This window comes from Dermacentor silvarum, unplaced genomic scaffold, assembly GCF_013339745.2.
Source record: "Dermacentor silvarum isolate Dsil-2018 unplaced genomic scaffold, BIME_Dsil_1.4 Seq825, whole genome shotgun sequence".
Taxonomy (NCBI): Eukaryota; Metazoa; Arthropoda; class Arachnida; order Ixodida; family Ixodidae; genus Dermacentor; species Dermacentor silvarum.
Window position 1 is genome coordinate 1 of NW_023606835.1, and position 12565 is coordinate 12565.

The following is a 12565-nucleotide window of genomic DNA, read 5'->3' on the forward strand; positions in this document are numbered from 1 at the left end:
ACAAGGTGCTGAAGCAGGTGCACCCCGACACTGGAGTCTCCAGCAAGGCCATGTCCATCATGAACAGCTTCGTGAACGACATCTTCGAGCGCATCGCCGCCGAGTCGTCCCGTCTGGCTCACTACAACAAGCGCTCGACCATCACGAGCCGGGAGATCCAGACTGCCGTGCGTCTGCTGCTGCCGGGCGAGCTGGCCAAGCACGCCGTGTCCGAGGGCACCAAAGCCGTCACCAAGTACACCAGCTCCAAGTAGGCGACCGAGCGCTCGACCGCCCAGCCAACACCCAACGGCTCTTGTCAGAGCCACCCAAAGTGTCTGCATTGGCATTGGGATGTAGCGAGAATCTCGCGACGATTCCGTCCGTTTTCCCTCTTGTTTTGTTTACGTGTTGCGTGCGCTTTCCGACAGCGCGCCTCTTAGTAGTAGAAAAAAACATAACAACATGCACTGAGCACAACAACAGGCACACGAGCATGCATAATGCGCGTTCCTACTAGTGCGAACGACGGAATGCGTGTTGTAACGCTGCGTCGGTCGATAGTTTTGCCTTATGCGAGCCGAGCGTAGTGTAGTGTAATTATTACAACGCAGCTTCTTGTCCTCTCTCTCTTTTTTTTTTTTTTTTTTTTCTTATCCGACGCGGTCTTGCGGCTCGCTCGCCTGTACGTTTGCGAAAAGCAATTGCGTCTACGAGAACGTACTCTTGGCGGCGGTTGACACGCATACGACTGTCCTCGAGGCTGGAGTGCTGAATTCAAAGCCTCCTGCAAGGGCAGTGTCATGTTTAGATGTGAGCGGTGTAGCAGGGACTGGGCTGCGGAAATCGCTTGACAGGTGCAAGAAATGTCCTAGCTAGAGGAACACTGATTAGGAGAAACTTCAAGTAATATTAGCAAAATGCTGCGCGCGCTTTCCGCAAACTGCTATGGCCGTTTAAAGGGTAAAAAAGTTTGTGATTAAGTGCAGCGCGATAACTGTCTCTCCGTGGAGGAGACGCGCTGCGCGCCGGCGGCAATGGCCGAGAGGAGGAGGAGGTCGGAGCTCTGTATCCTCGCCCTCTTCCGTCCCCCAGAATGCTGGATTGGAACCACGCGGGCGTGTTTGGCTATTTCGGCTGCCGTTATCTGGGAGATTACGCAAGCTATGACGACGAAATTTGACGGTCGTGTTGCCACAAGGGGACGCAGCCTAAGCGCAAAATTTAAAACGCCTAAGGCGAACCGATCACGAGTGCTGGCTGTTTAGCGATTCGTGACCAAGTGAACGATGGTCGCGCGGCTCAGCTTGAAGTCGTGCTCGCGCCGTGCTTTCCAGCAGCTACGAAGGTTATAATGCAAGCGTAGTCGTGGTAAAGATGCATGCAACGAGTAATTAAAACGAGAATGCAAGGAAGCTTTTTTTTTTTTTTTTTTTTTTCTTCCGGGGAGGTGGAACTCGAGCAGCGGGCGCAACCTAGCACCACGAGTTGTTGGATTGTTCGTTTTGTCGTTGCGAATGCAGGGCGAGGCGTTTTTAATTTTGTTAATTCATCTTTGAAGGAACAAAAGTCACTAACTGCAGCAACAAAAAATAAAATTAGGGCACAATAGGCCTGCGTTGCAGTGTTATGTGCAAGTGCACGATTGTTTTGTTTTGCTGAAGCCATTTATTTCAATTTCACTCCGCGCGTGGTCAATAGAGGGCTCAGTGCGTCCACCAGCGACACACTCGCGAAGAGAAGCGGCGGCGCCGGTGAGCCAATGGGCGCGCGCCGCTTGCTTTCCTCCTCGCCCCCCTTTCTCCGGCGGCGGCGAAGCCGAGTTGGGCCGCGCGCGCCCCGGAACACGGCATTCGCTTTCCTGACTCGCTCCGAAGCAGCAGCAACAGCCGAAATGTCTGGACGTGGCAAGGGCGGCAAGGGGCTCGGCAAGGGTGGCGCCAAGCGTCATCGCAAGGTCTTGCGTGACAACATCCAGGGCATCACCAAGCCTGCCATCCGTCGTCTCGCTCGCCGTGGTGGTGTCAAGCGCATCTCTGGCCTGATCTACGAGGAGACGCGCGGTGTCCTCAAGGTGTTCCTCGAGAACGTGATCCGGGATGCCGTCACCTACACTGAGCACGCCAAGCGCAAGACCGTCACAGCCATGGACGTCGTGTACGCTCTGAAGCGCCAGGGCCGCACCCTCTACGGTTTCGGAGGCTAAGCAGCTGCACACGTGCCCGGCGTCGTTTGCCAGCAGCGCACCGAACTCCTGTGAAGAACCCAACAGCCCTCTTCAGGGCTACCCACTTGATGCTTCGGCAGTGATCCGCAGGATTCGCGATCTCCTGATCCGTTTTCCCTCTTTGCATTCCATTTTCTTGTGATCGGTTATGGAGCGTGCCCAGCAGCCGTGCGCGAGACGCGCGGTGAATTTGGTCAGGTGAGCGAGCGCAACCGCGTTTATTCACAGTAGGTGGTAGCGTAAGGCGAGCTTTTTGCTACATGCGTTTGCGCTCGCTACTAAGTGCCGCATTGCTAAAATTTCAACGCTGTGCTACTGCGACGTGCTGTTCGTTGGTGCAGCACCGCTGTCGTGTTTGATTGGGACTGAATGAGGCAGCCGCAGTGGAATGGCGATGGGGGGGGGGGGAACAAAATAAGATAATAATAATAATAATAAAGAGGTCATTTTGCAGCGCTAAAATCTCAGATGCTGGCCTGTTCCACATTCCATTGCATCCTATAGAGTCCGATGGGCGGCGGGGAATCAGCGCGGTGCGACTGACGTGTGAAACCAAAGGGTAAATTTACTAGCTAGCTAGGTAGGTGCGTATATCGAGGCACAAAAAGGGTCGCGCGAAGCAGACTCACTTTCGTTTTATTATTTTCACTAGCACCCGTTGTTTTCTCGTGCGTCGGTGTTCGTGGTCGTGCTGGCCAATCGCGCTGTGACGAGTATAGGAAAATGAGGCCATGGCTCAAGGGGTAGACAAATTAAATTACACAAGGCAGTGGCATACATGCGCATTGTTTTGATGAAACGCGGCAGTTGTTCAATAATTGTGTCCCCCTTATTGTGTCTTTCTGAATGCGGTCACACTCGGCGTTCGTGAAGCTTCCGGGGAGCCAACTCTGACTTGCCCATTCAAATACATGTAGCACGCAATAAAAATATTTTACGATGCAACCACTCGGCTCATGTGAACGAAACTTGTCGCATGAGAGAGAGAGAGAGAGCGGAAGGCACTTAAGGGAGCAGATATTTCATGGAGTGCGTGGAATGTAATGCACAAAACTAAGTAAGCGAACATTACACAACTCAGTAGCTGAAAGCCATACCGCAATCGTCTAAACTACACAAAGAGAACAAACAACACATGTAAAGAGGAGAAATGTGATACATAAATTTGCACGCTATGTGAGAAACTGTTGCTTTGTTTGCAAAAAGTGATGCACGCACGTGAGCAGTATAGTTTACTGAGGTGTACTTGAATTGTGTTCGCTTTAGTTGTATTGATATTTGCGGAATTGCCTTTTCCATTTCTATCGCTGAATTACGGAGGTAGGAAGATTGAAGGGTTTCCCTCCTGTGCATTTGACTTTTCAACAACGATTGTAATTAAAATTAGGGCATAAATAAAGAAACTCCCGCTGATCCGGCCACTGCGCAGTAGCTGCCGAGAAGAGCGATTTTTCCGCCAGCCGCAGAGCTGAGCTTTACCGAAATAAGTCGGCAGGAGTGCCATTGCTCCTGCGGTGAACTCGTTCCGGGGAGCGGGAATGAACCAGAGAAAGCTAGCCCGTGGGAATAACGAAGAAACAATGTAGGTGCTGTCTGAAGCACGGTGTGGTTATGACGATTGTTGGTGTCATGTGGAAGAAATACAAACAACAATGCGGCGTCAACAGGCATTACCTGAAAGTAAAAAAAAAAAGCGTGCGGTTATTAGGTGCAGCATAGCGAGGGCTTCCGGATTCGTAAGATTGGGGGGTTGTCTGAGAGCGGCGGCCGCCGTGTGTGTGAGTGGTTTTGAAAAGGAAGAGAAGAGAAAAGTGCAGCGCCGTAACTGCCTCTCGACGCGGGCCGCAAAGCACTCGTTGATAGCACGGTGAATGATTGTGTAAGGGCCCTGCGTGGTATTGGCTGTGCGTAGCTTTTGAAGGCCGAATCAGCTGTCGCAGTCTGTTAACGCGCGTTACACACCTGCCTAAGTATATGCGAAGTGTGGTGTTCAGATATATGTACATGGGAAAGTGCGCTAGCGAGCGTGTACGTGCGAGATAGCTTGCTGGCGACTTCGCGACCAGAAAAGATGAAGTTGGCTTCCCAGAAGGTATCGTGGAGTCGTCGCGATTCACATCAATGCAGCGGACGTTGCTCACACGTTTCACGCGCGTTTTGCGTCGCCCGCAGTTGTCGCCATGTGCCGGGATCGCGAGGTGGGTGCTGAGGTGACCGCCGCCAGCAGTAATGGTGCGGTCTCACATCAGGTGGTGCCACTTCGCGATGCGTGCCGGTATGGCGGTGATTGTGGTGTTGGCTGAAACGAAAGAGAACGGCGCAGCATGCTGTCATGTTTAAATGCAATTCAATTGCCTCGACATGCGCTCTGCGTAGCCGCGAACAACGCGGACGCGCGAAAACGGCTGGCTTCCAGCATCCTGGCGAACGCCGGCGTGCGCGCCGCCCCGCGTACGGACACGGCTGCGCTGGCGTTGGCCAATCGGCGGCGGGTGAGTTGGAGAGGGGAAGAGCACTGAGGGGAAGCACGACCGCGCTGTGCGCAGGGGCCAGCAGTCTCACTGAGTTCGCCCTGACTGTCGAAGGGAGAGGTTGTGTTGCTCCTTTGCTCCGCGGACCTCGCCTCGCCAGTCGCGCCCAACTCCTTTCCGTGCGGTCGTGCCTGCACATCGCCCCGGCGTGTGCTGCACGAGCCGCGTGGCTTCCCTTCGTCGCCGACGTGCCGCGCATGCTTTGCGCGATCCCCGGCGCCGCATCGTGCTGTTCCCCCCAGGATTACCCCGTGCCACGGGTGCCCCTTCCTTTGTGTGTGCGCGTGATCTCCAGCCCAACACCTGCACCACGGCACCGGGTGCGCTACCTGACGCACGCGCCGCGTGTGGTGCGTTGTGATTGCAACACGTGTGTTGCGCGTCAGTGCACCGCGGTGGTGATACTCGTGATCGTGAAGTGTCGTCGTGCTCCACGCGCCCCGCACCGATCACCATGAGCTTCCTCGCTCCAGCAGGGCGCCCGCCGCGCACGAGCCACCGTCGACATGCTAGCACGTCGCGCGTGACACTCGAGCCGGCAACTCTCGAAGAGTTCCGTGCGCGAGAGGAACTACAGACCCGTGCAGCCACCATCGTCGACGAGTGGATGCGGAAGCAAGCCACCCAGGCCGCCGCCGCAGCCCAGCCCGCGCCCGTCGTGACCGCGGCACACGTGGCGCCCGCGGAGCAGTCTCCCCAGGCGAGCCTTCTCCCCGCGGAGCAAGATGACCTTGCCGCCATTGCAGACATGGCCAGCGCCGCCCCGCTGCCCCCTTCGGACGACGAGGAGGCCATGGACTCCTCCTCCTCCCGCAAACGCACGCGCGAAGCGGAGAGCGAGGAGGAGGAACAAACCGGTCGCCGCAAGCAGCCGCCGCCGCCGCCGACCGCCCCACCTTGCCCGGAGAGCGGGGACGACGGCGACGCCATCTCCCGGCGCCCGGAGGAGTCAGCCGCCTCCTCGTCACCGCCCGCGGCACGAGATGGCGCCCCCGCCGATCCGCCTGCTGCGTCGGCTCTCCTGCTCCCCGCGAGCGCCGGCGCCGCCCCTCGGACTCCCGGCGAACCATCCGCTCCCTCGTTCGCGCTCTCCTCGAGGGAGGGCGCGCCTGTCGACACGCCGGCTGCCAGGAGGGATGGCGAGTTCCCCGCCGCGTCGTCTGCTTCGGCGGACGCGACCAAGTCGGTGCCGCTGGCGCCTACACTCGACCGCCGCGCCCACACTGCCGCGGAGTTCCTCAAGAGCACCCCCAGCCACACACCACCGCAGCAGAACGAGCGGAAGAAGAATAAGAAGAAGCCGAAGGGTAAGAAAACCGCCGGCTCTCCTGTGACTCCTTCCGCTCCGGCTGCTGCTCCCCCGCGCCTCGGACCGGTGGCCTCGGCCGCCCTCACCGAGACGGCGCACCACGTGACCCCCGTCGCCTCGGAGCCCCCCTCGGACGGCTTTGAACTCGTCCGCTCGAAGGCAGAGCGCCGGCGTGCGAGGGCCTTGGAGAGTGCTGCCCTGCCTGTGGACCCCAAGATCGTCGGCACGGTGCTCTTTCGCCCCTCGGCTCCCGGCGGAGCCTTTCGCGGTGCGCCGCGCCTCGAGCTCGCGGCGGCACTTTCGGCGCGCCCTGGTGTTGTGGTGGTTCGCGTTAACCACAAACGCAACATCGTGGCTGCCGACACCACCACCCGGGAGTGCCTGGAGGAGCTGATGGCCGTCACCGAGCTCGGAGGCATCGCGGTGACTGCCCGGCTGCCTGCTGAGCGCGGAAAGAGCACCGGGTTCCTTCACGGCGTGGACGGGGAGCCCACAGACGAGGACCTGCTGAGGGCCATCACCTCCAGCGTTCCAGTGGTGTCTGCTGCCAGGCAGGGCAACACTGTCACGCTCCGCTTCGCGGGGCCGGTCCCCCCTGAACACGTGAGCCTCTTCAAGCTCTCGTTCAGGGTGAGGCCGGCCAGGCCCCGCCCGCTGCAGTGCCGACAGTGCGGCCGTTTCGGCCACGTGATGGAGTCCTGCAGGTGGCCGACGGGTTGCATCTCCTGCGGCAAGAGCCACGCTGCAGACTCCCCTTGCCAGGCGGTCCGCTGTGTCAACTGCAGCGGCCCCCATGCAGCAGACACCCCTGCCTGCCCCATGTGGCAGCAGGAACGAAGGGTGGCCACCATCATGGCCTCCTCCACCACAGCGCTCTCCAGGCGCGCGGTCCGAGCCGCGGTTCGTGAGGAGCGGGAGACGGGGCAGACCACCACACCATGGGCACGGTCATTCGCGAGTGTGGTGAAGGGTGCCCCTGCCCCCACTCGGCGCCCGGTTCCTGCCCCACGAGCACCCCGCCGCCAGCTGCCTGAGCCTCCTGTAGCCCCCGCACCGCCTGCAGCCCCACCGGCCCAGTCCACGGTGGACCAGCTGGTGGCCAACCTCCTGCTGACCATGCAGGCAGTGAGCTCTATGCTGCCAGCTGACCATCCGCTACGAGCCATCTGCCTGCAGGCAGTGGCAGTCCCGGCCACAGTCAACCAGCATGGCTGATCCCTCACCAGCCACAGCTGGGAAATGCCGTCGCCGCCCGAGTGTTCTCCAATGGAACACCAACTCGCTGCGGCGGCGGCATGCAGAGCTGTGCGCGCACCTCCTGCGGTGTGACTTCGACGTCCTCGCACTGCAGGAGGTGTACACTGTGGCCGAGGACCTGCGGCTGCCGGGCTACACGGGCTACTCTGGTGCCACCACCTGCTCGACGCAGAGCTGCACGGACGCTCCCTGCCTGGAGGGTACCCACAAGAAGGGGAAGCCGAGGACGGCCATCTACGTCCGCAGCAGCCTGGCCCACTCGGTGACCCCAGTCTCGGACGTCGTAGGCGGCGCCATGGAGTGCTGTGCTGTCACGGTACGCCTTGACAGACAGGACACGACCGTGGCGAGCGTCTACGTTCGTCCTGGACTACAGTGGGACCCCTCCAGCCTGGTGCGACTTGCAGCACGCCTCGGCGGACATGCAGTCCTGTGTGGTGACTTCAACGCCCACCACACCGACTGGGGAAGCCGCAGGTGCACCCGCCGAGGCAGGGACCTCTGCAACGCCATCAGCCGAGCAGGCCTGGTGGTACTGAACAAAGGAGGACCCACCTATGTCCGCCGTGGGGTGAGCACAGCCATCGACCTCTCCCTTACCACCGAGCAGCGCTCCTATGACTGGGCTACAACTCCCGACACTTGGGGCTCTGATCACTTCCCCATCTTGATCACCCCCGGGTGTGGGAGAAGGCCGAGGTCACGAACATACCACGTCACAGACTGGTCCCTGTTCAGGAAGCGCTGCAGTGAGTTGGAAGATGGCTGTGACCTCCTGAGTGCCATCATGGAGTGCGCCCAGGCAGCCACAGTCCAGTGCTCTGCCCTACCGGACACCCCCGCCCCGGATCTGCTCCTGCTCAACCTTCGTGCGGCCAGGCGACGCGTGGAGCGCCGAGCAATCCGGACGGGCAATGCAGAGCACTGGACCGAATACAGGAGAGCGGATGCCCGCTGCAGACGACGGGCCAGGCGCAGAAGGAGCCAGAGCTGGGGGAGCCTTTGCGCCACCATCGAGAATCGCTCCAAGGGCCCCCTGGCCTGGCGCCTCCTAAAGTCCCTGACCGGCAGGAAGGTCAACCGCCACCCCGTCCTCGCGGTGGCTATCTCGCTGGGCATCAGCGAGGCGGCACTGGCGGAGTTGCTAGCGGACCACTTCGCCCCCCCGGCCGCCCTCGCTGCTGCCACCCTGCCGGTCGGACTTCCTTCTGCCAACCCGCCTACCTGCCTGCTGGAGCTGCATCCGGAGTGGGCGACCAGCCAGATCGCGGCCATCTGCCAGGACCCACTCACTCTCCACGAGCTGCAGACGGCCCTGAGGAGGGGCAAGCGCCGCAGTGCACCGGGAGCAGACGGAGTGACACTCCAGATGCTCCGCAACCTGGCCACCAGTGAGCAACGACGCCTGCTCGACTGCTTCAACAACATCTGGTGGTCAGGACAGGTGCCGGAGGCCTGGCGCACAGCCATCGTGGCCCCCATTCTGAAGAGCAATAAGCCGGCCAACGAGCTGTCGTCATACCGACCGGTCTCTCTCACCTCTGCTGCCTGCAAGGTGATGGAGGCCATTGCTCTGGCACGGCTCGAATGGGTGGCCCGCGCCTGCGGGTTCCTCGCGGACCAGCAGACAGGCTTCCGGCGCCGAAGGTGCACTGCGGACTCCATCGCAGACGTGGTCTCCACCCTGGAGGACGCCAGGGCCAGCGGAGACCTCGCCATGCTCCTCCTCATCGACGTCAAGGGGGCGTTCGATGGCCTCCCACATGCGGTCGTCCAGCAGGCTCTGGACCTCCTGGGCATTGGCGGCAACCTGCGGCGGTTCCTGTCATCGTTCCTGAACGACCGCACCCTCAGGGTCCGCGTGGGCCATGCAAGGAGCACTCCCCGTCCGGTCGCAGCAGGCGTACCACAAGGGTCAGTGGTGAGCCCGTTTCTTTTCAACCTCGCCCTGGCCCGGTTGCCTGCTGCACTGCCGACCGACCCTCACTACAAGGTGGAGTGCTCCATCTACGCGGATGACATCGCCCTGTGGGTGCGGGGACCGCCGCAGTCAAGCCGCCACGTGCGCCTGGCCCTCCAGAGAGCCCTGGACACCACGGCCGCCTACCTGGGAAGCATCGGACTCTCGGTCTCGACGGGGAAGACGGTGGCCCTCCTCGTCCACCCGAGAGCAGCGGCACGGCGCTCAGCTCCCCGGCTGCAGCTGGAAGGCGTGCGCATCCCATGGAGTACGACTGTGTCGTACCTTGGGCTGCGCATCGACCACCGGCTAACCTGGCTACCGGCAGTCGGGGCCATGCAGACCCAGACCATCAGGGTCCGCAAGGCCGTGTCGCAGCTCCTTGCCCGTGGAGAGGGCTGCTCGGTGAAGTGGGCCCTGCGGCTCTACGAGGCGGCGGCCACATCACGCCTGCGGTACGCCCTCCCGCTGGTGGCGCTGCCGCCACACCGCCTCGAAAAGTTGGAGCTGCAGCACCGGGCAGCCATCCGACTCTGCCTGGGCGTCCCCCGGAGCTCCCAGATTGCCGCCACCCTGGCGGAGGCTGGAGCATGGCCCCTGTCGCTCCTCTTCCTGCAGCAGGGGCTGAGGCACCTCGACCGCCTCCACCACGCTCCTGATGGCAGAGGCCTGCTGCGTCGCCTCCAGTCCCGGCCCTCCTCAAGGATGGGTCAGCTGTGCCGCCTCTACGAGGAGGTGGTTGGCAACCCACCTCCGAACGCGGTACAGCTGCCCCCACCGCAGAGGCCTCCTGTTCCCCATCGCCACGGAGCTGCCCGGGACTTCGAAGAGGCGCTCGCCCGCCTGCGCCCTGCAGCAGACGGCCGCCTGCCTCCTGGACGAGACCCTCGGAGACCACCTCCTGGTGTACGTCGACGGCTCGGTGGTACCGGACACCGGCTCTGCCACGGCGGCCTGCACGGCACCAGCCCTGCAGAAGAGCAGGCAGTGTCGACTGCCAAGACACGCCAGCTCAACTGCAGCGGAGGTGGCAGGCCTCCACCTGGCCGTCGACCTACTCTCCGAGGAGCTCCCTGGGGTACCGGCGGCCATCCTCTGCGACTCCAAGGCAGCCCTCCTCGGCCTGCAGAGGCCAGAAAGCGCCAGCCTTGGAGTCGCACTGCTGTCTACCCGGCTGACAGCGCTGCAGGACGCAGGCCACCCGGTGTCCCTGCACTGGATCCCCGCCCACGTAGGGATCCCGGGCAACGAGGCCGCCGACACCCTGGCGAAGGACGCCCACCACACCACTGTGCCCCTCAGCCGGGCCGTGACGGAGGGCGACTTCACAGGGCTGCGGCTGCGGCGACACCTGGCGACCCACCACCCAGACAAACGGGTGGCACTGGGACGCCCTCCACGACCACTCCCACAGCGAGGCCTGGCTCGCAGGGAGACCTCGCTCCTGCTCCGGCTCCGCATCGGCTGCAGCTGGACGGCAGCTACGCAGCTACCGACTGGGACGAGCGTCGTCCCCGGCCTGCAGTTCCTGCGGGGAGCCGGAGACCATGGAACACCTCCTGCTGGCCTGCCCGGCGTACCTCCAGCAGCGGGGCCTACTCCTGCAGGAGTTCCGCCGCCTGGGCCTCCCCTCTGGCAAGGAGGAAGATCTCCTCTTCCCCGGCCGACACCACCTTTCTGCACTTAGAGGCGTCGTGGAGTTCCTTGACTCGTCAGGGCTCTCCGCACGCCTCTAAGGTCATTTCTACAAGCGGGAAGGCCTCACGGCCTCCCATCCCACCCCGGGCCTGACCGGTCCGGAACCACACCCCCGCAGACTCCGCAGCACTTTACGGCCCACCACCTCGGCCGATACGTGCCGCCAATGCCTGCCGGTTTGCTACGCCTGGCCATGGTGACTCCACTCTATCCCTTCTTTCGCTCCCACTTACCCCTCCCCGTTGGCGCTGAGCCGTGCTCCCTCAAGGGCTGCAGAAGATAGCGTCAACCTTTCCCTTTCCTCAAGAACCACTTATCATCATCAGCAGTCTCACTCCGGCAGTCGACGAGTTTGGACGCTCCCGTCTCCTTCTTCCGCTATGGCCAGGACAAAGCAAACCGCCCGCAAGAGTACCGGCGGGAAGGCTCCGCGTAAGCAGCTTGCCACCAAGGCTGCTCGCAAGAGTGCACCTGCCACCGGCGGTGTCAAGAAGCCGCATCGTTATAGGCCGGGCACCGTGGCCCTGCGTGAAATCCGTCGTTACCAGAAGTCGACCGAGCTGCTGATCCGCAAGCTGCCGTTCCAGCGCCTGGTGAGGGAAATCGCGCAGGACTTCAAGACCGACCTGCGATTCCAGAGCTCGGCTGTGATGGCTCTTCAGGAGGCTAGCGAGGCCTACCTGGTCGGTCTCTTCGAGGACACCAACCTGTGCGCCATCCATGCCAAGCGCGTTACCATCATGCCCAAGGACATCCAGCTGGCCCGCCGCATCCGTGGCGAGCGTGCCTAAGTTCGACCGCTGTCTGCACCGCGCAGCCTTGCGTCAGGCAAGCAACACAAAACGGTCCTTCTCAGGACCACCTACATGTCTGCTTCGGCTACGGGAATACGCGAGACCACGTACTCCGAACCTCCAAATTCGCAAGAGGAGCGCGTGATGTAACAACTGCCACGGCCGTTCGATCAAAACGCACAGGTGCGGCCTGCCGCGTCGTGCTGGTGTCAGTGGGCGAGACGTTGAAGGGGACTTTACAGTTGGGTCGCGTTTCGCGACGATGGCGCTAGTTGCCAGGGAGGTTTTGAGTTATCCTACATGCGTAATGGACAAATGGTGCAGCACAAGGTTCCTGGACTGATGTACGCAGACGACATTGTGCTACTAGCGGACAATAAGAAACATTTACAGATACTTGCGAATATATGTGGGAATGCAGTGACAAATTTAGGCCTTAAGTTTAGCACAGAGAAATCAGGAATTATGATCTTTAATGAAGAGACGAGTAACTTCGTGGTAGACATAAACGAGGGAAAGAATTACTCAAGCAACCATCAAGATATTCTGAAAATAAAGGGGAAGCGGAATGCAGCATTAATGAAACACAGAGCACTATGGGGCCACAATAAGTATGAGGTGGCGCATGGAATCTGGAAAGGAGTAATGGTGCCAGCGCTAACCTTTGGAAATGCCATTCTATGCTTAAAATCGGATATCTTGTGGGGTTTGGAAGTTAAGCAAAGATCAGTAGGCCGGTTGGCTTTCGGAGCCCACGGTAATACCACAAATGAGGCAGTGCAGGGTAAAATGGGTTGGGCCCCGTTTGAA

The 12565-nt window shown here is 60.9% G+C and overlaps 2 protein-coding genes across 2 annotated transcripts; both read left to right on the forward strand.

Annotated features, from left to right (window-relative positions):
- Positions 1-1633: 1633 nt before the first annotated feature.
- LOC119435681 (histone H4) lies at positions 1634-2199 on the forward strand. The gene has a single exon (XM_037702417.2). The coding sequence runs from the start codon at positions 1742-1744 to the stop codon at positions 2183-2185; it is 444 nt and encodes a 147-aa protein (XP_037558345.2). The 5' UTR covers positions 1634-1741; the 3' UTR covers positions 2186-2199.
- Positions 2200-11337: 9138 nt separating this feature from the next.
- On the forward strand, positions 11338-11867 carry LOC119435682 (histone H3). Its single transcript, XM_037702418.2, has one exon. The coding sequence runs from the start codon at positions 11342-11344 to the stop codon at positions 11750-11752; it is 411 nt and encodes a 136-aa protein (XP_037558346.1). The 5' UTR covers positions 11338-11341; the 3' UTR covers positions 11753-11867.
- The last annotated feature ends 698 nt before the right edge of the window (positions 11868-12565 follow it).